Here is a 24,524-nt window from a genome sequence, read left to right as displayed (position 1 = left end):
AATTGTGCAACTGTAAATCCGCTGAATTAAATTCTGCACTGTTGAATATTAGCCTCATTTAAAAAAAAAACTTTATAGCACTTTTTTATTTCAAATTCAGATTCCATTGCAACAGACTTAAAATTTTACGCCAGTCTAAGAATATATACTTGACAAAGACCCCATTGCATTAAGACTAAAAACACAGATGAGATTAGTTCTATATATCCTTTCGCAAAACTGTCAGAAGAACAGTTCTATGACAGATTTTGAACAGTTTTCAGACAGTTCTTGAGCCAGCTCTCCTGACAAGTCTACCAGAACCGGCTCTACTAGTCGAACTGGTTTAGTAGAGCTGGCTCTACTTCTATAAACCGTTCTCGTAAAGCCGCTCTGCTAGAACAGTCAGAGGAGCTGGCTCTAGTAGTATATCTGTTTTCGTTCTGGTAAAAATGTATTACATAGATCATACATATTACAGATCATCTTTATTTTTTTGTTTTGCCGATATACAAGTATTAAGGAGGTAGACCTAGGGTAAGGGACACAACTCTTTCAAAACTGATTTCATTCTGTTTCAAATGAAAGCTTGATAGGCTTTAGTGAAATTGAATATAATACAAACATATCACTGATTTCAAGAGTTATGTCCCCTAAACTAGGCCTACCTCCTAAAAATGATTTAGTGACCTATGTTTAAAATCTTACAAAATGTTAATCATGTTTACTAAACATTATCTTTGAGAAAAATTTGGAAATCTATAAACTAACAAAGTATGTTATGTCTTGAAACATGTGACACAGATCACCTGCTATATTTATCTTAGTTTGTTTAACAACTAACACACACATTTTAATTTATCGTCATTTTATAACAGACTGAGTCTTGAGGACACGCAGCTGATCGTTACCTACCGTATCACCAATTTCTTATCTTTGAACTAGATGATGCGGCTAAAATTTCCGAATAAAAAAAACAACAACAAACAAACAAAACAAAAAAGTAGAACATGAATAGAGCTCAATTTGTCTACTAATGTCAGGTTTTGTTTTAGATTGATTCTAATCCTTTTATTGATCCGACTGTGGACATCACTAGTGATTCAAATGCACAGATCATTCTGAAAGAGGTAGACACAAAATATCTGTACCTTATACGATTGAATTCATAGTCGTAAACGAACATTTATGTGTTAATTTTACACAAATGATTGATGCAATAATTCTTTTTCATATTTTTAATAATGATGAACATGTATAGTACTGTAAATTACATTATTACTTTAATTGAGTCACACGTGTAAAAGCGAATCTAGCCAACAGCGTAAAAGAAGCATATCAATTGCTGTAATGCATGTACATGAAGGGAAAAAGAAAAAAAAATATACCGAAATGACAAAAGCTAGGCAATAGTCAAATGGAAAGCCCGTATATCAAATGGCAATACATTTTTGTATAACGGTAAAAACCGGAAGTTAGAAACAATCGCAATGGTCCTGACTTGGTTCAGCGTTTTCGATGGAAAAGTTGGTTAAACCAGGGTTTTTAAGTGCGCCTACACCAACCTCCAACTTCCTTTACGGTTATCTATTTCTTTTAAATTTCAAAACAATTTATATATAAATTGAATATGTTGTTCAATATTCAAATACTTCTTACTTCTTTTGATAAATGCAGGCATGTAGTTTTTGTAGCTTTAGCAGGTCGATATGTATCTCAGTTTAAATTTGTCCTATTTTCAAAATGATGCAGGTAGTACATGTATGTAAAGAATACAAATGTATTTCATTGTTCAACATACCATAAAACGCTTATAAGTCGTAGATTACGATCTTCTTAAGTACCAAACTTTTGGTATTTCCTTTAAAAGAATGTGCAGTATTTAAGGATGTAGACCTAGGGTAAGGGACATTACTCCAACAAATCATTGGAACGTTTGTTTTACCATTTTACATCAATCTCATGTAAGCATCAAAGTAACTTGGACTGATTTCATTCTGTTTCAAATGAAAGCTTAATAAGCTTCGGTGAAATTTAATATGATACAAACATATCACTGATTTAAAGAGTTATGTCCCTTACCCTAGGTCTACCTCTTTTTTTTTCCAGAAAAACAAGATCTTAAGTGACATTGTCAACAACTCTATTCCCAATCCGTCATCTGATGCACCGCTTTTGGCAGGAGACGCACAATTAGTAGCTAGTTCTTTAAACAAAGTCCTCCTAAATACAGATGTTGTTACACCAAAAATATCGGTAATTGCTTATTAAACATTTTCTTACCATTTTGTCAAGCAGTAAATAAATATGATTTTAGGCTATGCTTATGATGAATGGAGCTCAATGTGTGCCGTCAAACTGTTTCGTTAAGACACTTGTGGACATGTTGTTAAATCTTTGTTTACGGTGCACCGCCATGTTGCTATAGGTGGATGAGGAGAATGACTTTTGCTTATTAATAAAACATTTCTACACGGCCAATAATTTCCAAATTATTTTAAAATAGATAAATTAATAATAATCGGATCTACATGTATATCGACGAATAAAAAGACTAAACCGCGATTCCGCACTTGCGCACTCGTCTAATCGTCTACTTCCTTGCTGACAAATTTTGCCACTTCCGTCAGAATATTTGTATATGTATATAGTCTAAAGGAATCTGCCAACAAGCAAACTTAATGGGTATCGGATCGTTGAGTCATGACGATGCAGCACAAACAAAAAAATTATATATATTTAAAGGATTGTACAACGATACCGATTAAGATGTTAATACACTATAATAAAATATATAATGAGCAAAATTTTCCTTCAACAAATGACCTTCTTTAGTGACTTAAATAAACTGAGTGTGTATGAAAATAAATGGTCTGTGAACACAACTCACTTCCTAAGCAGGTGAATACCTGTGACGTAAACAATTTTATTGACAGTTAACGAAGATCTTGAACATTGTGTTATAGACACATGTTGTGTGTTGATCTTGAACACTGAACTATAAAACTAAAAATATACAAACACTGTAATAAGACTACAAAAAAGGAAGAACTTGATGTTTTTTTTGTTAATTCCGTGTGGATGTAAAACATAATATATATATATGACGTCGCTTGCGCTCCTTCCACATACGAATATAACTGCATTTTGTCAACAATAGTAAATTATTTTGATCCGTTTTGTTTCAGCTCAAGATTCTTTCAAAGTACAGTAAAAACACGCAATTTACTATTTTATACTCTTGTTATAAGTGTAAAGTATCTAGTAAAAGAAAAAAAAAATTCATATTAAAGCTGCTTGAAAAACGGAAGGGGCGCACAATGGAACCACACCGATCCGTCGAATTAGAATTTGTATAAAAGTCTTGTAATTATATTATTATATAACATAAAACATATAGATTACACCGTATTTGAAGAATAACGCCCTGAATAGTATCATTGAATATATAATTTTAGGTTAGCGCATATAAAAGTGCAGATAGTTTAATGCAGAATATTCAGAGGTCAACATTAAAAAAACCGTTTCCAATGAACGAGTTAAACAGTATTCTCTCATCAACCTCAGGTAGGAACATTAATGTCTTGAACGTATAGAAACTTGTTGTCTCTAGTACCAAGAACAAAATATCGTTGACATTAAGAAGGTAGACCTAAGGTAAGGGGCACAACTCTTACAAATCATTGGAACGCTTGTATTCAGCATTTTCCATCAATCTCATGTAAACATCAAAATGACTTGAAGAGAGCAAAGCTTTAATAAGTGCTTCTTATTAACACACAAATAGAAATAGGCTAAAACAAATTTTCATTCATTCAATACGCACATGTATAACCAACGATGTCAGTATGATCAGTTAAGGGTATTTCGTTGACCTGTCATTGTCACACTATGATCAGTAAAGGATATTTCGTTGAACTGTTATTGTCACACCATGATCAGTTAAAGGCATTTCGTTGACCCGTCATTTGCACACTATGATCCGTATATTTGTCCTTAATTACAGAGGTGATGACATCAATTGATTCTAACTTGGACTTTATATTTGATGAAAATGACGAAGATTTGTCTCAGCCGTTAACGATTGAAGCTGTAAGACAGGAATTGACGACTATGTATAATACATACAGAAAAAAATTATATGAGATAGAAGTTGGAAGCGATGCCAACTTTGAAAGCTTGGTACAACGAGTATATATCCAAAGATCAGCGAAAAGAAATAAACAGTCAGAAAGAGTAAGCGTGGTAAGTACTCGACTTTTTAAGAAACAGACTTCGGAATCGTTTTTTAATAATTGTTCAATTAAACTTTATAAAGATAAGGTTCCACTTCCAGAATCTAGATGTGTAAGTTTATATTAATCTTGACACATCCCAAAGGGGATGGGCCTCTCCCTAGACTACCGCCTTCCACCCTCCTGACCATTGATTCCCGACCCCTTTCATTTTATCCCCGGTTAATGTTTCCAACAATAATCCCCGCTTCCTGTATTTTTCACTCCCCGTTTCTCGCCCCTTCAACCACCGTTCCCCGTTTCATGTCCCCTCCATCACCGTTCCCTACTCATCAACCAACTTTATTACCTGTTATATTTTGTAGAGTCAACAAAGCTCTGGTGACCTATTCAATACTATCGATACCGCTCTGAATTTGACGGGTAATTTGGTGCAATACGGCGAGGAAGCTTATGTTATGACTAAAAGAAACGTTCTTTTAAGCGTTGAAAAAGATTCAATAGACAATTTTGTTAATATGGGTAAACTGGAAAGAAAAAATGTATCGCTTTCTACGCTCAATCTTACAAAAAGTAATGACTCTGCTGCCTCTGTTGAAATTCAGGTAAATATAAATGGCGTTCTTTAAACGTATTAATTTTCGCTCTGTACAAAAACTGATATTATATACCTTATAACGTTAACCATTTTTTGAAAATACAAAAAAAATAACACCCGTGAATATGTTCACCTGACAGAATTCGCGAAAATTAGGAACAGCGAAAATTAATACGTTTGCAGCGTGTCACACTTCAAGAGTGAAGAGTCTTCACAAGAAACACCGTTATTATAATAACAAGAACAAATAAATCTGAACTTTCAAGTAAATCTTACCTCATAATTTGAAAAAAAATCATTCATAGTTTTACAAATCAATCGTATGCTGAAATATCACAAATTAAATGATTAAAACAGTGATAGTTAATTAAGACGGCGTTTTAACGTTTAGTAACTTTTTTTATTTTAGGTCTCTGTTTTTGAAAAGTCACCAGTACCACATGCACAGGGGGATAATAAAATTTCCAGTAAATGTGTACTTATTTCAACATCTGATCATAACAAAAATAATATCGAACTAGATCGTGAAGTTACGATACCTAGTTCTTCATCTGTTCATTACAACACTTATGCAACATCTTTAGATCCAGAAGATCCGGATCAAATGATGTACTTCGCTTTTGAAGTAAAAGATACCGACGATGTATCAATTACTTATGTCCGATATGATGACGGCGAGTTTCCTGATATCGATATTATCTACACAGCTTACTTCCGGTCAGGTGACTACCCATCCAGCACTGAATACGACTATAAATATGATGTCACCATAAATGATCTGGATCCCAATGAGAACGTTTTAAAAATCATAGCGCCAGCACGAACGTTTCAACCCGGAAAGGCTTATCTTGCCTTGCAACCAAAACAATATTCGTCTGATGTGACCCCTCCTGCTAGACGAAAAAGGGGTGCTAGTAATACAAATGTTGTTAATCCTATGAATGCAAATTTTAGCACTGTAACTGCAACAACCGGCTGTCGTTCTTACGATGCAACAACTGGAAAATGGGAGACAAACGGATGCATTGTAAGTGTGATTGGTTATGATAGAAGATATTACTGCACGTGTACTGTTTTATTGTTAAAAAGAGCCTCACCCGCAAAAATATTATAGTTTCATTTTCATTGAACGTTCCGTTTAGGAAGTAGACGTGGGATAAGGGACATTACTCTTGCCAATCAGTGAAATGTTTGTATCATATTCAATTTCATCAAAGTATATCAAGCTTTCGTTTGAAGCAGAATAAAATCAGTCCAAGTCATTTTGATGCTTATATGAGATTGATGTAAAATGCTGAATTCAAGCGTTCCAATGATTTGTAAGAGTTGTGTCCCTTACCCTAGGTCTACCCACTTAATGTTCTCAGTAGTTGATACTTTATAAATTAACTACAAATAAATGAAAATGTGTCTGCCTACTTTTTCAGTTATTGTTAGTACTCAAATTTAACCTGGTTTGTAAAACCTCGTGGAAAACAAAATTAAATATCCAATCTAAACTTTTGCAAACTTTCTTTCGTTTAGGTTCTACCATTTTCAACTTTGAACGAAACAGTTTGTAGATGTCCGTCAAATACAAAAATGATAGCTACGACATTTTTTGCTACCCCAAACACAATTGATTTCGACAAAGTATGGGGTCAGTTTCAGGCAGAAAATGCTGCTGTGTATGGCACCCTTATTGCCCTTGTAGTACTGTTTATCATACTGGCTGTATTACTACGTCGCAAAGACAAAGCTGATATGTTAAAGGTGAGTGGTACTAAACCATTTCGACACATGTTTTGCTTTGCACAATACAGCTTTGCGTAACTAGTAATGAATGACATCATGACATACGCTAGCGAGTATCAAAGAGTAATCAAGGGAACTAAGATTCCAGCTGAAATCGAAAGAAAGTAATCCAGCGACAAAGACCAGGCGTCGAAAATGGACACGCGCAACAAATAACATAAAATAACAAAGATGATGCATACAAAGTAACAAAAGTAAATGAAGAACTTTAACTCGACTAAAAACTTGGAGCATTTGACTAGATACACCGGTAGGGTAAGCGTCCTCTGCTTTTCTAGAAACACCCGCCGAGTAAGTGAAAAAATGTCAAGTCTAGGGAAGAAGAAAGAGGAAAGGGAAATTATGACACGTTGATCAAAGTCCGTGTTTAGTTAAAGAGAAAGATGTATATTGGCGACTGCGGTAGCGCCTGGAAAACGCGAATTTTGTTCATTTTTTTTGTAAAGCTTATATTGTTATTAAATGGTATTTGTTGGTTCTTTGTCTGTATTTTGTTTTTATCTATTGTGTTATTGCTTTATGTTTCAACCAAGTGGTCAGTACGATTTTTGTGTGACTGTGACAGTGAAGACAAGTACTTCTACATTATATCAGTTCATACCGGTTTACGACCAGGGGCAGGGACAGATTCCAATGTCAATTTTGTACTGGCTGGTGAAGCTGGCGATACTGGAGTAAGATGTTTAAGCGATGGCATTGAACACGTAAGTTTAAGTATCAGTAATAATCATTTTGGTATTTTTGAAATGTAGATTAAACGTAGTTACGTTAACTGTGCATAAAACTAAAATACGCTTTTCTCATTTGCATTATCAGCTTTACACTTGGTGTTTAATGAGTCAATGAAACTCATCTTTAAGCTATTCATATAAGCTACACCCACAGTTAAGAGTACTTATATTGATCACGTTGTACTGTCTATTCCTTATGTATACCTAAAATAAAATAGAAATAAAACAAGAGAAATACATGTATATGAAATGTAATTATAAGAATTGAAAAAAAAATGTTTTAAATATGTAGAAATTTTCTTTAAAAATATTAAATTGGAATATTGACTAAACACTTGGGGCCGTCAATGAACGAACTTTAAAATAGGTACTTTGATACGATGTCAATCATAATTATGTAAAAATGATAAGAGGTCTAAACGCATGCTGGCATGGGTAGTAGCCAACATAATATGTTAGTACATGTAAGCGTGATACAATTCAATGTTTAAAAGCAGTAAAAAATCTGTAATGACAGAATTAAATCATTTGAACTTTTCCTAGATTTGATATACTACCAACGATTTTAAGTTTAAACTGGTTTTGAGCTGGTATGTCTGTTAACTGCTAGACTCCTTGTAACGTTCACGTTTTTCACTTTAGCGTGCATCGTTTATCGTTCTTTTACATATCGTTATGGCATGCGTTCGTTTAACCGTTCAATAAATGCACGATAGAAGCGTTCGCTTAAACGCATGATAGAAGCGTTCGTTTAAATGCACGTTAGGAACTTTCGTTTAAACGTACGATATGAGCGTTCGATTAAACCCACGCCCAAAGTATGTTTTGCATGGAATTCACTTTTAGTTAACTTTCGTGTTACTGGCGTATATTGGGTCAACTCTTTCGCTGTACCTGTGTATAATAATGGGGCCACCTGCAATCTGACCTGTGGTGTGAGGGTTTCCTCGTCATTCATCGAAGACCAATGGGTGTCTTTTAGCTGATATTTTTCATCTTGGTGAAGTTGTTGTCTCCTTGACATATTTAATATATCAATTCTCGTTATACCAACGTGTTCATGCAAGGTTTTTTCAAGGGTTGTTCTTATCTTGTAAGGTGTATCATTTTCAGGGTTTTGAAACGGCAAGTGTTAGAAACTTTGTGATGTCAACAAATGTCATGTTGGGTCAACTGACGTACTTCCGGTTATGGCACGATAATTCAGGCGGAGATCGTAGCTCTTGGTATCTTAAAAAAGTAATAATTGATGACCCTCAGACCAATAGAAGGTAAGAAATGACTTCATCTTTTAACAAAGTATTTATCTGTAAAGCATGTTCCGCGATGCGATGGAATGCCAAATTTCTTTCATGTAAATTGATGTGCGGATAATAAATGGTCTTCTTGTAGAATAGGTTTGGTTGAAAAAACATGTCATCGGCCCTTTAAGGAGGTAGACCTAGGGTAAGGGACATAACTCTTAATATCAGTGATAATGTTTGTATTATATCCATTTTTACCCAAGGCTGTCAAGCTTTCATTTGAATGCTAAACACATCATAATGCTGAACAGAATGAAAGTTACTTTGATGCTTTCATAAGATTGATGTAAATTGCTGAATACAAACATTTGAATGATTTGTAAGAGTTATGTCCCTTACCCTAGGTCTACCTCATTTAAGCGGTACTCGAAAAAACGTCTCCTCCTGCAAGGAGTGGAATTGCTGATGATTAAAACGGCATTTTTTTTCTGAAAGTAGGAAAATATTCCATTTTGTTGATAACAACAAAGCATTGCTTTATATTTTTTTCTGTAGGTACGTTTTCAACTGCGACAAATGGTTATCACTTGATTTTGATGATGGCATGATCGAGAGAATTTTACCTGTTCTTGATGCCTCAAATCTAGATATTGAAAACATGTTTTTCCAGAGATCTCAGACTGATTTTACGGAAAACCATCTTTGGTTGTCCCTATTCGTCCGTCCTACAAGAACAGTTTTTACTCGAGTGCAAAGGCTAGGATGTGGAATGACTTTGTTACTTCTCACAATGATATCTAATGCAATGTTTTTCAAGACGAGTGACGAAGATACTATACAAGCAGACGCAGTCAGAGTTGGTTTTCTCCGAATATCTTTAACTAACTTGTACATTTCATTTATAGGTATACTTATCACAACACCGCCAATATTCTTTGCTTCTTACGTCTTTAGAAATTGCGAACCAAAAAATAAAAGACGTCATTGTGCAGAGAAAAACAATTGTTGCGTGTGTTGTTTTAAACAGAAACGACACAGGCAAGATAAGGAAAAACAAATAAAAGGCGATGAATTTCTTATTAACAAAAGCAGGAAGTTTCCAAATTGTGTCGTCAATGTCGCATGGGTTATATTATTCCTTGCATCAGCAACCTCGGCCTTCTTCCTCCTTCTCTACAGCATGCAGTGGGGAAAGGATAAATCTGAAGAATGGTTATCGACATTTATTTTGTCCTTCATAGAATCGTTCGTATTTGTAGATCCAATTAAGGTAGGCAAGTCAATAAATAGTTTGAAAATCAATGAAAAAAACAAAAACAAAAAACACACACAAACAAAAAACAAACAAACAAACAAAACAAAACACACAAAAAACCCAAGAAAACCGCAGAGGTAGTTTAAGCAAAGTTTATTGGGCGGATTCCCATATAGTGATAAATTTATTCATTATAGTTATCTTTTCTGCGAACATGTTGGTCTAAACATGACAATTTATCATCAAATCGCAACTACTATTTCTGCTAAAACAGTAGCTATGATATGTTTAGTATAAATACATGTTTCGACATAGAAAAAGAAACGGATTTGGTGAACGAAATAAATAGACTGAACGTTATGAAATCATAACAGAATCGAAACGACACAAACCAAGTCAATAATTACTAATGACTGACGTTTAAATGCATATGGATATTTCCATCAATGCCATAATACTTTCTCGACCTATATAGACCCTCGAGTAAGCGCTCGGGTTAAAATGAATGTTTCGTGAATGTTTTGGCACTATATTTTGACATCGTCCATATATCACTGTAAATAGAAGGGTTTATACACTTTGATTGTGTTTTCAACACATTAAAGAATCTGATAATGGTGTTGTGTCCATTTTGTAATATGTTGGGCCTATGTAACAGTGAATTAAGTAATTAACTTTGGTCTTTCTTTCATCGATTGACCATTGAAGCAGTCGGTATAGTTTCGCTTTTTACCATTTAACCTTAAAGAACCTCTTCTATGGAAACGCAAGTCACCTGATCGCAGTTCTGTTTCCCGATTGGTCAAATACTGATAACTTAGTTGCGTTAAAAAAAACTGTAACGAAAATTAAAATTGAGTGCCATGTGATTTTCCTGAATGAAATGTAGAAAACTATAAGTAAAAAGATCAAATTTTACTTCGTCGGCTATCTTAATTTTTAAAGATAGTACTTGTTTTTCATTTGCTTGTTATTTATTCAAAGGAGGATCAACTCTTATCCCTGCAGTTAATTATATTACTGATTGCAAGACCAATGAGTCTTTGGCTTACAATAAACACCCGTATTTACTTAACCGTAACCAGATTGATTGATTGATTGTTTGGTTTTGATGAAATACAAGTCAATCACGTGATGCTTTTTTTTCAGGTTTTAGTAATTGCTCTCCTACTGACTATTATATTCAGAAAACATGTTGATGATGAAACAACTCTTGTCGATATGACAAAACTTCGACAGGCTGCCAGCAAGAACTGTACTGGGAACTCAAGGTTGTTCTGGGGTACGATTTCATGTATTTTTCATTTGAACTGTTAATATTAATCTACGACAGCCATTTTTTTTCTCAATTTATATGTATATGACCCAAATAAGCAATTTATCAGTTAGCAGTGGTGAATAATAAAACGTTTCTTCAGACTGATTTTTTTTACAATGCATTATGAAAGCATGTTTAAGTTGCGTAAACATTGTCTCCAATTATTGCAAAGGATTAAAGGAAAATCAAAACCGTTGATTAATTTTATCACATATAAAATTTGCATTAAGATTTTGATCAAGCATAAGTATTAGATTGTTATAAGTACGACGAGAATTGCTGTGATTAGATCAGGTTACATTCAAAGTTTCAACAGCATCAGGTATACCTATATAAATGATGTGAGTAATTTGTTTTTTTTTTAAAACCTCAACAGCATTCCGTCACGAAGTTCTGTCAAAGTGTGAACCACCTGCAGAAGACAAATTGAATGAACAACGACAGCGCCGGAGACAGGAGCTAAAGGCCAAAGCAGTTTTTCGTGAAGTTGTTCTGCATATAATATTTGCTATAATTGTTTATCTTATCAGCTACATCAACAGAGATACTAGAGCTTATCTCCTTAAACAGAATATTGATAATTTCATATACGCATCCAGCAAATCCCAATATGGGTTCTCAAAGGTAGGCAATAAATCCGTTGAGAATAATATGTCTACATGTAACCCGTTAAAAATGAACAGCATTTTTATGATAATGTTTAAAATAACAATATCTTACTATGTACAACTGTATCTAAAATTAATTTCACAGTTTTATCATGATGATATAAAAAAGGGGGTATTAATTTAACCTTTTTATCACCTGAAGAAGTGGTAAGGGTCAATTTTGCATTATTCATGGATAAAACAAATGTTAAAGGCGGTGCTTCATTTTAATTTGTGTGTTGTTATTGCAAATAAAATGTGTGATGGGTCACCTCCATAAAAAAGAACGAAAAAGGAAGCTAAGATCAAAGTTTTTTTTTCAAATTAAGCATTTTCATTTTTAAACTTTATTATTTTGCGCTTGCTAAAAAAGGTCTGGTCAGTTACTGAATATAATAAAATTGTTGATTCGGCTTAAAGCACACACGGAAATAAATTAATACATGTAACTTAAGGAAAAAAACGTTGGCTGTCCTTTTATTGAATAAAATGTCTTTGGTTGTTAGATGGGAGACTGGGACAGTAGATTTCTATTATTTTTATTATTTCATAGCTATCTAACACCATGCTTGATAGCAAATTTATTTTTTAAATCAATAATCCAGTTCGCTACCAGAAGATGTATATCAGGTTATGATCATTCAGTCAAACGAATACAAACTCTTTTCTCTTAACATAACCACTGTATTTGTTGTTTCTTGATTTGAACTACACACATATTTTTATAGATCAATTCAGCTCGAGGTATGATGGAATGGCTGGATTCGACATTTGTGCCTGCATTTTATCCTGTCCAAGAGTACAACGGCAAAAGCCTAAGCTTGCAGGATAAATTCTATATTAATGATCTTACCAATGTACGACTTGGAGTGATTCGTCTCCGGCAAGTACGGATGCCTAAAGGTACAAAAATTAAGAATTGCCACCATCAAGTTTCACTTCACAATTTAGGCAATTCAAAATACAAAAAATCTATATTCCTGTTGTTTATACATGTAACAGTTATCTTTTGCCTGATTTTTAACTTCGATCGAAAATATGTTCTTAAATCTGCATGCTCTCGACTCGGTAATGTACTGTTTGAAAAGAACTACATGTATACTAAAATCACTTATATTTTTGTAGAGAAATGCAAATATTGGAAAATTACAGGGAAGCGATTTTGCACAAGCAATTTTCAGTCAGGGAGAGAAGAATCTGGCGAATATTGTGCATCATGGAAAGACAAGAGTTCCGGATGCCCACCTGCAGAAGACGGTTTACTCACTAAGGGGGCTTATAAATACAAAACAGCGTCGGAATTAAGCGGGATGCCTTTTGCCGGAGAGTATGACGTTTACAGTGCCGGGGGTTTTGTACAAGATTTACCAAACAACCGTGATACAGTCAATAGCATTTTGAATGAGTTGAAAATGTTGAAGTGGATTGATAGACAAACAAGAGCAATTTTTACTGAGTTTACATTGTACAATTCAAATCTTAATCTTGTTACATACTGTACATTTGCTGTAGAGTTTACTGATGCTGGCATTGCTGTTTACCATACATTTACACAATCATTCCGCCCTTCGCTTCTTAACGATGCCACGGGGGCACTGTCTTTGATCTTCTATTTCATATACATCATCATTCTTATTATTTCAACATGCAAAACGGTCGGAAAATTGAGAAAACATGGTTGTGAATTCTTCAAAGCTTTATGGAACGTTATCGACGTTTTAACTTGTATAATGAGTTATACTGCCATAGGTGTATGGGTTGTGAAATATTTTTATACAAAAAATGCTCTGAAAAGGTATTACGATGATAAAAGTGCGTTTATCAATTTCAGCGATATAGTTTCCTGGGAGTATACATTTAACTGCATCGTAGGCTTCATTGTGTTCACAGCAACCCTGAGAATTCTAAAGACTCTCGGATATAACAAGAGATGCTCTGAGCTTGTTGCAGTGATACGGCATGCCGCTCCAGAACTTTTAAGTTTTGTCGTCATATTCGGACTTGCCTTTTTTGGTTTTGCAATCCTTGGCTTTCTTCTATTCGGGGCATCGATGTATGATTATCACAACTTAATTGCGACCTTGGGAAGTTTAGCGAATACACTAATCGGAAGAAATAGCCTTGACCAGATGGTTGGAGCCGCACCTTTATTTGCGCAGTTCTATTTCTTTATATACGTGCTTTTTGTAATTTTCGTTTTATTGACAATGTTTGCAGCCATTTTGAATCAGAGCATTACTGATGTACGAGAAGAATATAAAAAAGAAGAAACCCCTATCGGAATTTTGAACCTGATAACAGCAACCGTGAAGGATCTGTTGGGAATGTTTGGAATACACATTCGGTCGAACAATAAACAGCAAAAGATCGAAAAGAGTAAGTTTCAGTAAAATGTATGTCAGTAATAATCAGGTAGTGTGTGAAATATGGTATGAAAATACCCAATTTATTTAAAAGTATTATTTGACCATTTGCACCATCAGAATCAAGGTAAAAGAGACAATTTTCCATATTACTTTGATACATTAATTTTTAATTTCATTGATATGCACTGTAAATGAACATTTCAAGGTCATATAACGCTATCAAAAAACATAGTTTTTCATGCATTCTATTACAAGAATTCTCAGCAAGTAGTGGTCTTTTTAAATAGAGAAATCATTCTTGAATGAACATATTTTGTCAGATCAGTGGGTTTTTTACATGCATGTTTCTAATTTTTCCCATTTTAACTGATTCCTACAAATACTTGCACTTAATGAGTATACAAATGTGGATGAAGTTCCTGAATCTTAGTAATTGAAATTTCAAAGGTCCTGGGTCAGAAATTGAGGATCCTGGATTTTGGACCCTCTCATGGTGGAACATATAGGCCACTAGCAATTTCTCTCCATCTCACTCTGTCCATTGATAGTTGGTGTATAGTGTTTCCTGCTGTGTCTATTTTTATTCATTTCTTTATCAAGTACTCTCCTCTAGGTTAGTCTTTGTTGTCCAAGTTTTTTTTAGCATTTATGTTTTCTCATTTTACCCGATTCTTACAAAGACTTTCATGTTGTTTTGTACACTTAAGTGAGAAATGCAAATTTTCCAAGTTTACTTTTTTGAATAATTGTTGCAAATTATCCAAGGAAATACATACAAGAAAAACTTTTAAAAAGGTCTAATGAACATTTTTAAAACAGGCTGTATACGGCTAGATATCATTACAATATACCATGCATCTAAAATAGTATAGTATATTTCCTTCCAATCTTATAAAAAATAGATCCATCAATGGTTCCTTTCCTTTCAGTCAATGCATGTAGGATCTAACAACACTCCTTTCTACTTTCTGTTCTGATGAACTTTCTCATCAACCAATCCAATTTCATCATTCGTGATTTTTTAAAACATTGAAGGAAAATCCCCGAGGATTCTGAAAAAAAAAATCATCATCTAACAGAAAGCAGACTCGAGTGTTGTTAGGTCCTACATGCAATGATTGAATGGAACCTTTGATAGATCTAATTTAAGGAGGTAGACCTAGGGTAAGGGACATAACTCTTGAAGTCAGTGATATGTTTGTATCATATTCAATTTTACCAAAGCTTTCCAAACTTCCTTTGAAACAGAATGAAAGCAGTCCAAGGTACTTTGATGCTTACATGAGATTTGATGTAAAATGGTGAATACAACCGTTCCAATGATTTGTAACAATTGTGTCCCTTACCCTAGGTCTACCTCCTTAAAGTATATTGATTTTCTTTTTGTTCTTCGAAATCAATATTATGATGAATAATTTGAAAATAATGTTCTTGATCATATAATTAGATGTAATACAAAGCTGCTTTATATTAATCTGTTTTAATGTACACTAGTTTAATATAGTGAACATGATTGTTATATGTATGTATCGACACATTTTATATTCATATTATACTTAAATAGCAATTTTTGTATATGTTTTAAAGCTGCATTAGCTGTCATTTTCATAAATTTTTGTTTCTGTTGAAATATACTTTAACATTGAATTATTTCTACTAAATTGTACTTACCTGCAAAATTTCATTTGATATCCACACATAAAATGCATTAAATACATGAAATAGGTGTCTATATATTTATTGTCTTGCAAGACAAAAACAAAAAATCGACCTAGATTCGTATGCATGTGACCTCTGGTGACCTTAATCCGCGCATTTGCTGTAGGGTCGCTTCGTTAATAACAAATCTGGTAGTTATCCAAGGGCAAGGAAAACTGACTTACTCAAGCCGTAAAAGAAAAAAGTTCGAATATATAACGCAAGGATCCTTTTTAAATTTACCTATTGCGATAAAATGTGGCTCAAATATGGTCATTATCTATTTGAAAACTAATCAAGAAATAGATGAAAGAAATGATAACAAGACACGTGCTTACCTGTGTATCCGTTAGGTGAATGTCCTGTCGGCAAGCTCGGAAGTGATTGCGAAAAATAATTAGATCAGAGCTATCGGTCTTCTCTGATTAAAAAAACCCGATGTTTTCACAATAATCTGTAGGTATTATCGACAGTTATTGCTTCATCTGAATTACTATAAACGTATTTCATTGAATCAGAAAAAATCAGTAGAATCAAATCTGATCAAATTTGGCAGCTAATGCAGCTTTAAGTGTGTTTCTGCACATTCACGCATATCATGTGTTTGTAAATATTATCATGACAACAATGATTAATTAAACATTGTCACTTTTTTAGAATATGCTGTGAAAATGTCACAAAATGCGCAAATTGATACACCAAACGTTTTACAGCTTGTACGGGATACATTTGGCAATTTAGCAGATGACCCGGTAAGACAGTTACAAATTCTTGAACTACAAATATGCACCCAGGTTTGACAGCAAAATAAATTTTCAACGATGGATTGCAAATTTAATTCATAGTAGATACAGAGCGACTTGTTTTTTTTTACATATTAAGTTACTTGTTAAAAATATTAGAAAACATAACGGAAGCAGTCTCATCTTAGTGTAAAATCTTCCAAGATCCGCCTCGGGAAGCCTTTCCATACGAATGTTTCTCTATTTTGTAATTTGTGTAATTTTTATGAATTTTAATATAGATAAATTTTTACTTTGTAGAATGATAAAGAAAAATTAGCAGAGATGGAGATTCTAAAACTGAACCAGAACGTCGATGAAGTACGCGAAGAAGATCAGCAATATCTGATAGTTCCACGTTCTCGCAGTCGGTTATCCGGAACTCGAACTCCACGTGATATTGACTTACGATTATCGCCGATGCCAGGTTATAATGCCACGTTTTCACACAATACTTATCTTTAAGCTCGTTTCTGGTATGATATTGACAGTTTTTGATTCTTAAATTTTCGAGACAAATTATTTATTTACCGTATAAATAATTATTCAAAAATATTGTGACTTTTAATAACGTTTAACTCAAGGAAACATTTAAGAATTTGGTGGTGTTCTTATTTTCAAAATATCCTATTTAAGTTTTTTGTTTTTGAAAGTTTCTATTATCTTTCGGATATTCAATTTAATTCTTAAAGCAAAGATGAACTTCTTTCCCTTTTTACACTGTAAATTATATAGTAGATAAAATTTATGATTTCCGTGCTCAAAATTGTTGCAACTGCTAGATTTTGTATACATGTGTTATACATGGTTACGATTATAAGAATAGGAATAATGAATATGTGAACAATAGCAATGTTTAACAGGTAAAAAGGAACTGTCTACAAATAAAATATAAATAAAACGTATAAAAAATTAAAGAAAATGAGCCCAAATTTTTGGCCTTACAGCCTTCGTCAGGAGCAAAATGTATTGAGGAGAACAGTATCAATTGCCGATCCCTACCACAGAGACAAGGTGCCCTTCAAAATTGATCTCGATCATTGTGAAATATGCGTCATGACTTAGGTTATACATGTTTTACTAACTTTCGAGACATATATTTGTTTTCCTACATAAATAAGCATTTTCATATAGCTTAATTCCAAAGCAAATCAGTAATTAATATGATTTTAACACCATCCAGTCGCGTCAATGTATCTTTATGTACTCTTTAGATTGTATTAATTAGTCATGTTAGTTTAGAAATGTCGCAATGATAAAGATCGAATGAATCTAATGTAAGTCATGACGTCAGGAAAGAAATAAATTGTGACATCATAACAACCTGTACGACACTTGATTAATACGATAAGTTATAGTCATAACCTGTGCTGTGTTATTCCGTTTATTAAGGTGTCATAAACAGCATTTAAACGATTATATCCATTCTTTGTCATTAATTTAGTGTACACGTGACTTTTTTTTTTATCACTGAGCCGCGATTAAATTTACTCAAGATTACATGTGCACATTTCCTACAATTTGATAGGAAAACATTTTGTTTTTTGCAAATTTGTGATATAACTTTTTTTCTCTATTTTCTATCGTAAATTTAGTTTTTTTTTGGTGCTGGGTAAGAATGTATCATGATGAAAATCTTTTTTTTTCACTTTGTTAAAAAAGATATTGTAAACTTTAGAATTACTGAAGGGGGTTCTATATTTTTCAACTCAAACTATGTGGGCATAAAACACTATTTTTAAATAAATATGTGTTGTCTGAAATTTGCATTAAAATTCATGTACTAGAAATGATAATGTGTTTTTGAAGCAATTATGGACAACGAGGTCTGTGATATTTGACACGTGCCAATCACGGTATTAGACTTTTATTATGTAGCTATTGTTTGTTAAAATAAGTAATTTGTTGTATTATTCAATAAAATTTTAATGTTGTTATTCATTCAAGGAAAACATACTTATCATATGACTGAATGTTTTTTTTAAACAGACTCTTATCCTTCCGGTTCACCTGGTCCATGTTCTCAGTGTTTAGTCTAGATTGCATATGAACTCCTTTTTAACGCGTTATTATGGTATAATGCTTTATGCTGAATGTGTCTACTTTCCCTTTCTAGTCGTTATCCTTTGATTCTATTCTTTTGATTACTATTCAAAAATCTCGGTTCCCCTGATTTAGCTTGTTACATATTTGCATTGAATATTTCTTTAAACTAGTGAACTAAATATGTAACCAGAGTCCTTGTTGTAAAGTTGATTTCCGCCTTTTTCGTAATCATATGTGTACTTATACGAACATTTTTCGGTTGTTATGTTTTTATTTTTTATTTATTTCCTGCTTCTCTGGCTTTATGCGACAGGTATTTTCACGTCATGCCATTTTACTATTTATCAAAGAATCTTTTGAAGCACGTTTGAATCAAATTACTCAGGTTCTAATATGCAGGCAAAGACTATATGCTTGTGTCTGTCTGTCCTTTATTGTGCAGCAGGTGCAATTACTGCTTAAGATTTGGCAGACTCAGAGTACAATTCATACCAGCTTTAGATTGACTATAAGAGGGACGACGAATGCAAAGCTTTGTAGCGCAATGTGGGTCGAATGTAAAGGAATCAATACAATTAGCAATACATTTTATTTCCCAAGTACAAAATACTTTATTGCATACAGAAGTCATTAAAATGGAGCAATCTCATTTCAAGTGGGGTAGGTATGTGGCAGTTGCACTAACCTTGTTGGAACAGCTAGGCTATTCGCAATGTTGGACTAGAAATTAGTCCTCAGACAAATATATAAGGTTGGCAAAGTTATCTTATTCAAATCTATAAATATTCATTGATAAGGTGAATAGTAAATCATAATACTTCAATGTCTGAGAAAATCTGTTATAAAATATATCAATCTGGATAAAGTTTATTTTCATTTTCAGTATCTTTAGATTATCTTAATAAATTAGCAATGACTTTAACCTCAAAACACAACAAAATTAATTAAACAGAAATAAGTTAATCAAGGGACATAAATCAAGCAGTTCTGCCACACTTGCTTAAAGTTAAAGAATCGAAAGAAGCTGATTAGAAATTACTCCTTGAAACACGCGTAAAGCATATTGAATGAGTAATCTTTTAATTAAGAGTAATCAAGGGAACCAACGTTATAGCGGTAATCAAAAGAATGTAATGCGGGGACAAAGACCAGACATGGAAAACAGACATACACAACAAAGAACATAAAGTAACTAAAATCATACATACAAAGTAACAAAATCAAATGAACAATTTGGACTCCACTAAAAACTGGGAGCATGGGCCAGGTGCACTGGTAGGGTTAGCGTAGGGTAATAGAGGGTTTGGAAAAAATGGTTTACTGTACAAAACAAGAGTAATATGTCCATTTTTTTTACAAACGGTCACACAGACGTTAGAGGAATTGGTCTGTCCAGTAAGCAGGTACTGTACCCACCTTTCGAATTTTAAATTGGTAACATAGTGCATACAATGAAGTTGACTTAAAGGCAGCTCAACGGTAAAAATAACCGAAAGAAAGACATCAATCAATAATACACGTGTAAAAGATTCTTTTGTATTTATAACGTAGTTATGTCTTGTATCATTTAACCATTTAATTTCCATTTAAGTATATTAACTAAGTTAAATTTTGAAAGACCTGCCTGATAAACATTTGTTCAAAATAGTAATAGAAAAACTTCAATGGTCTATCATATTTCCAAACGTCTGTCTTTGAGAACTATTGTTGTAACGCAAAACTTACTCGCTCGTATATTTGTCTAATTGGTCAGTGATTGTTCCATATATATTCCATAAAATGAAACGAAACTTTTAAAGTGAAAGAATAAAACGAAGGGCCAGAAAACATGAAATAGAATATCATAATTTGCCTCTCCGTAATATTGTGTCTCGAATCCATGTGCCCATCGAAAAGAATGGATTACAAATGAAGCATTTGTCCAAATAGCAATCTGCATGAGAGCAAGTGTCAAACAAATTTTATCTATCGTCAGGCAGAACCAGCCCTGTGTTCTCCTATACGATCTACCATTATTAATTTGAATGATGAATCCTGTTTGAAGAGAAAATGTCAGAGTACAAGTTACCTCGAGGCAAATACCAGAAATTTTTATTATCTCGGCCACATCATCAGTTCTGTAAATGTTTGCTAACACCGATAAAGTCATGAAGAATGTCAATCCAAAAAGCGAAAGAATAAGAAGATTACCGCTGACATTGGGTGTCAATGCAGTTTGTTTTAATTTGAAATCTCTATTTATAAGAATAAAAGCATAAACAGTAATAGCAAACATGAACGCATTTCTGAATACAAAACTGATATTTAAGAATGTAGTGTATTTTCCTGGCTGTAGAAATATATTAAATATGTTGGTAAGTATACCAACGGTTGTGATCAATAATCCAGCAATCACACACGCATTTCGTTTCAGTGCCCTGAAGATACTTGTTTTTGGCGATATCATATGTTTCCTCGTGGACAGTAGTGGGTCATCTTCGAGAAAACATTCTTCCTCTTGATTCACTTTCTGTCCAAAATTAGTCAAAAGGAGTAATTCATTGGGTTCACATGTTTCTAGATTTTTTGAAATTTCTTTAAATTCATATTTTCTAAACCTCATTTCAAATAAGAATAAAGTTGCAAGAAGAGCATACTCCAAAACCATAGGGTCAACAATAACTCTTGATGTCCAGAATAATTTTGAAATCATTGTTGTATTATCACAAGTCGTAAAATTCAAAACACCTGTGTAGTTCTCGGTATAGTAAAAGTCTGTCACTGTGTAATGGGTCCAAACAGCAATGTTGGTGACAAGGATAATTCCTAGAGCGTAATTTGTAACTATATTGTTGGCCAGAACGACGGAAAACATAAATCGTATGAAAATTGTCTGAACCACAAAAAACAAAATGAGTACCACTCGCATGGCCATATAGTTACCCTTCGCGATACCGTCTCGGGAACATTGATGTCGGTAAATCCAGCTAACAATTTGATGAAATATTCCTCCAGTTCCAAAAAGGAACAAAAATCGCATTTTTAGCCACGAAGTTTTCTCCGAATTGATTTTAGTAAGTTTTGTATATCTTGCAACACAAAAACTTCTGTTATGAACAAATGTAATTTGACAACATGCAGCTATCGCAAACACACATAAAACCACCAGAAATTCATTTCCAGCGGGAGTCATTGACACAATGTCGTGTCTATCGCGGTAAGATGAGACAAAGACGGCACAACATGAAAATGACGTGAACATTACGAAAAATATACAACAAGAAACGCTTCCAAGATTTTGGTAAAGTCCATCGCCACGTGGATCCCCTGATGAGATGGCTGACACCAAACCTCCACGGATTGCCATTTTTATTAGTTTAATGTCTAATTTATGTTCTTTCACTACGTGTAAATTAACATTTTTTTATCAAATATTATCTTATCTTGAAAAAAAAGTACATTCTAAGTTCCTCTTCCTCAAATAAAAAATTTCGACGTCGACATGAAATTAAATGAAAGCAAGAAATTAAGTTCTCCTCCGTCTAAGAATCAGGCAAAATGTGTATAAGGTGTGGCACATGAAAAAAAAACACAGAGATTTTATTGCATTATTCAAATATTTATACCTCGAAACCCCAAGAAATCACCCTTAAAGTGTTTGTAAAATTTGCCTTTTTAAGACATTGATAGGTCAAATTTGGTTGAAATGCACTATGGAAAAATGACGGGAAAATTTTCCTGCACTTTTTCCTTATATAATCAGTCAAAATATCTATGTCACAGATGCTTCATGATACATTTAAATAGCCATTCAGTTGTTTTCTAGATGTATTTAATATATTTAAGGCAAAAAAGATCACATTGAAAATCATGATGTGTCACCCATTGCCTGATTCTTATACAGAATGGTACTTATCGCAAATATTCTCGTCCGGTAATGATAGAGTAATCAAGGGAACCAAGGTTATAGTGGTAATTAAAGGAATGCAATCCAGGGACAAAGACCAGACATGGAAAACAGACACACACAACAAAGAACACAAAGTAACTAAAATCATACATACAAAGAAACAAAAGCAACTCAGACTCCATGATAGTGTTACAACAAATATCTAGACAGGAAACCGGGAGAAAAGGGAACGTCAACTTGGGTTATGTTGGTATGGCTGTTTGGGTAGAAGAAGTCTTCTTTTATAAGGTCGAAGGTCTCTGTTTAAGGTGAGAGTTCCTAATGTCCATTAAGATACAGAAATAGCACAAATGATATGTGTATAAATTCGGTATATTGAATAGAAACTGTTAATAACAGTAATTTAATTAACGTCAAATTATTAAACAAAATAAAGATGATATAACGCGAATGGTAATGGTGAATATGTCAACCCCACTGTGTTCAAAATGTCAGCTTAAGACCACCCATCAGTCTTCATTGATTGAGGAGGAAACCCTTACATCACATGGCAGGCTGCAGCTGCTGGCCCCAAACGACATTATGTACAAGCACGGCGAAACAGTTGCCCATATAAGCCAGTAAAATGTAAGTAAGCTGAAAGTGAAAACGGGAAAATGCACGCAAGAGATAAAAAATTCCAGACTTAAGACGAGCAAAAAATGCAACGGGGTTAAAGTTCTTTGGCGTGCTTCAATTTGAATGATTATTTGAAGATCATGTTTAACATCTACACACAGATTATTTAGGAATGAAGCAAATAAAGCGAAAAATCATGTTTTACGGTGCAATCGTTCAATTTGTGCAAACGAAATACATAGACAGGATATTTAGTGATGATACACGGTCAGTGACAGTATATAACTCTTTGACTCTGCCTAATTTGATTTTATTGCATGAACTACCTGATCATCGTTTTGTCACTTTAGGAGCCACTAGTGGGAAAGAAATGTAATGAACACGTCGTATAGGAATTGAAGTGATTATGATTGATTAGGATTGAAGTGTAGTGACTAGAAATAAAAACGATATACAAATTCGGCATGAATCAGATTAAAAATATGGCATTTTAACCGGATGCTGTACATTGTTTTCATTTCAATACATTGTTATTGTTCACACAACTTAGGAGAACTTTAAATTCATTTTGTTAACAAATATAAAAAAACAAAACAAAACAAAACATCACCAATCATTAAGGAAGATGCTTTGGCAAATGAAATATCATTCATGTGAAACCCTTAATGCTAGGAAGTTTAAATTGGGAATCATTGAATAATTAGACAAAGATGAGATTTGCGATATATGTATTTAGATGTACGGAAGGATTATTTCTTGAGGTACAAAAGGATTAGATCTAAAGGTACAGATGGATAATATCTAGAGATACAGAAAATTATTTACACCTTCTAAACGTTTTTGTTTTGATATTTATTTTTTAAATATAATAATGGCAACAATCCATTTCAGAAATTAAGTAATATGTTTGAAAAGTCATTTCTTAAACAAAAATAATTATATTATATAAATTTAAATATTTAAATATCAATTTAAACTATAATAATTGCTAAAATGCATTTTAGTTATTTGCAAATTTCTTTTAAAGCTGACAACTTATTGACATTGATTTAATATTTTCTATTTTATTTTTTATCAGTCCTGAATACGTCAAGTCTAGGAACAGCTTCATATAATGATGACTTTCATTCTTCGAAACATTTTACATGCAATGTTTATTCTGCCCTTTTCTGCTGGGCATTTGAAAAAAAAGAAGGAATGATGGATTCTCTAGACACGACGGTAGTATTGCTGGAATAATCCTCATGACAAACGCCGTTATAATCATTTTTGAATTGATAGGCACACTTCCTGTTACCGCATCCCGAAAAATGTTGATTGTTTT

General features: G+C 33.4%; 2 protein-coding genes across 2 annotated transcripts in view; one reads left to right on the top strand and one right to left on the bottom strand.

The window, feature by feature from the left end:
* LOC148620124 (uncharacterized) overlaps window positions 1–18,588 on the top strand; it is an 81,862-nt gene extending 63,274 nt beyond the window's left edge. The window contains exons 11-26 of the mRNA XM_088580703.1: window positions 1,035–1,109; window positions 2,089–2,235; window positions 3,438–3,546; window positions 3,986–4,224; window positions 4,580–4,819; window positions 5,222–5,839; window positions 6,337–6,564; window positions 7,140–7,310; window positions 8,451–8,608; window positions 9,137–9,851; window positions 10,986–11,118; window positions 11,531–11,778; window positions 12,530–12,704; window positions 12,927–14,177; window positions 16,523–16,617; window positions 16,909–18,588. Of these exons, the coding sequence (XP_088436829.1) occupies window positions 1,035–1,109; window positions 2,089–2,235; window positions 3,438–3,546; window positions 3,986–4,224; window positions 4,580–4,819; window positions 5,222–5,839; window positions 6,337–6,564; window positions 7,140–7,310; window positions 8,451–8,608; window positions 9,137–9,851; window positions 10,986–11,118; window positions 11,531–11,778; window positions 12,530–12,704; window positions 12,927–14,177; window positions 16,523–16,617; window positions 16,909–17,112 (4,806 nt within the window). The 3' untranslated portion in view covers window positions 17,113–18,588. The remainder of the gene's footprint in view (window positions 1–1,034; window positions 1,110–2,088; window positions 2,236–3,437; window positions 3,547–3,985; window positions 4,225–4,579; window positions 4,820–5,221; window positions 5,840–6,336; window positions 6,565–7,139; window positions 7,311–8,450; window positions 8,609–9,136; window positions 9,852–10,985; window positions 11,119–11,530; window positions 11,779–12,529; window positions 12,705–12,926; window positions 14,178–16,522; window positions 16,618–16,908) is intronic.
* A 687-nt stretch (window positions 18,589–19,275) lies between these two features.
* Window positions 19,276–22,098, bottom strand: LOC148620123 (uncharacterized). Its single transcript, XM_088580702.1, has one exon. The coding sequence runs from the start codon at window positions 22,037–22,039 to the stop codon at window positions 20,435–20,437; it is 1,605 nt and encodes a 534-aa protein (XP_088436828.1). The 5' UTR covers window positions 22,040–22,098; the 3' UTR covers window positions 19,276–20,434.
* Window positions 22,099–24,524: the final 2,426 nt, after the last annotated feature.

Source organism: Perna viridis, chromosome 4 (genome assembly GCF_037379345.1).
Source record: "Perna viridis isolate PV_CMFRI_1.1 ecotype Kerala chromosome 4, ASM3737934v1, whole genome shotgun sequence".
Lineage (NCBI taxonomy): Eukaryota > Metazoa > Mollusca > Bivalvia > Mytilida > Mytilidae > Perna > Perna viridis.
This window is presented reverse-complemented; position numbering and strand designations above follow the sequence as displayed.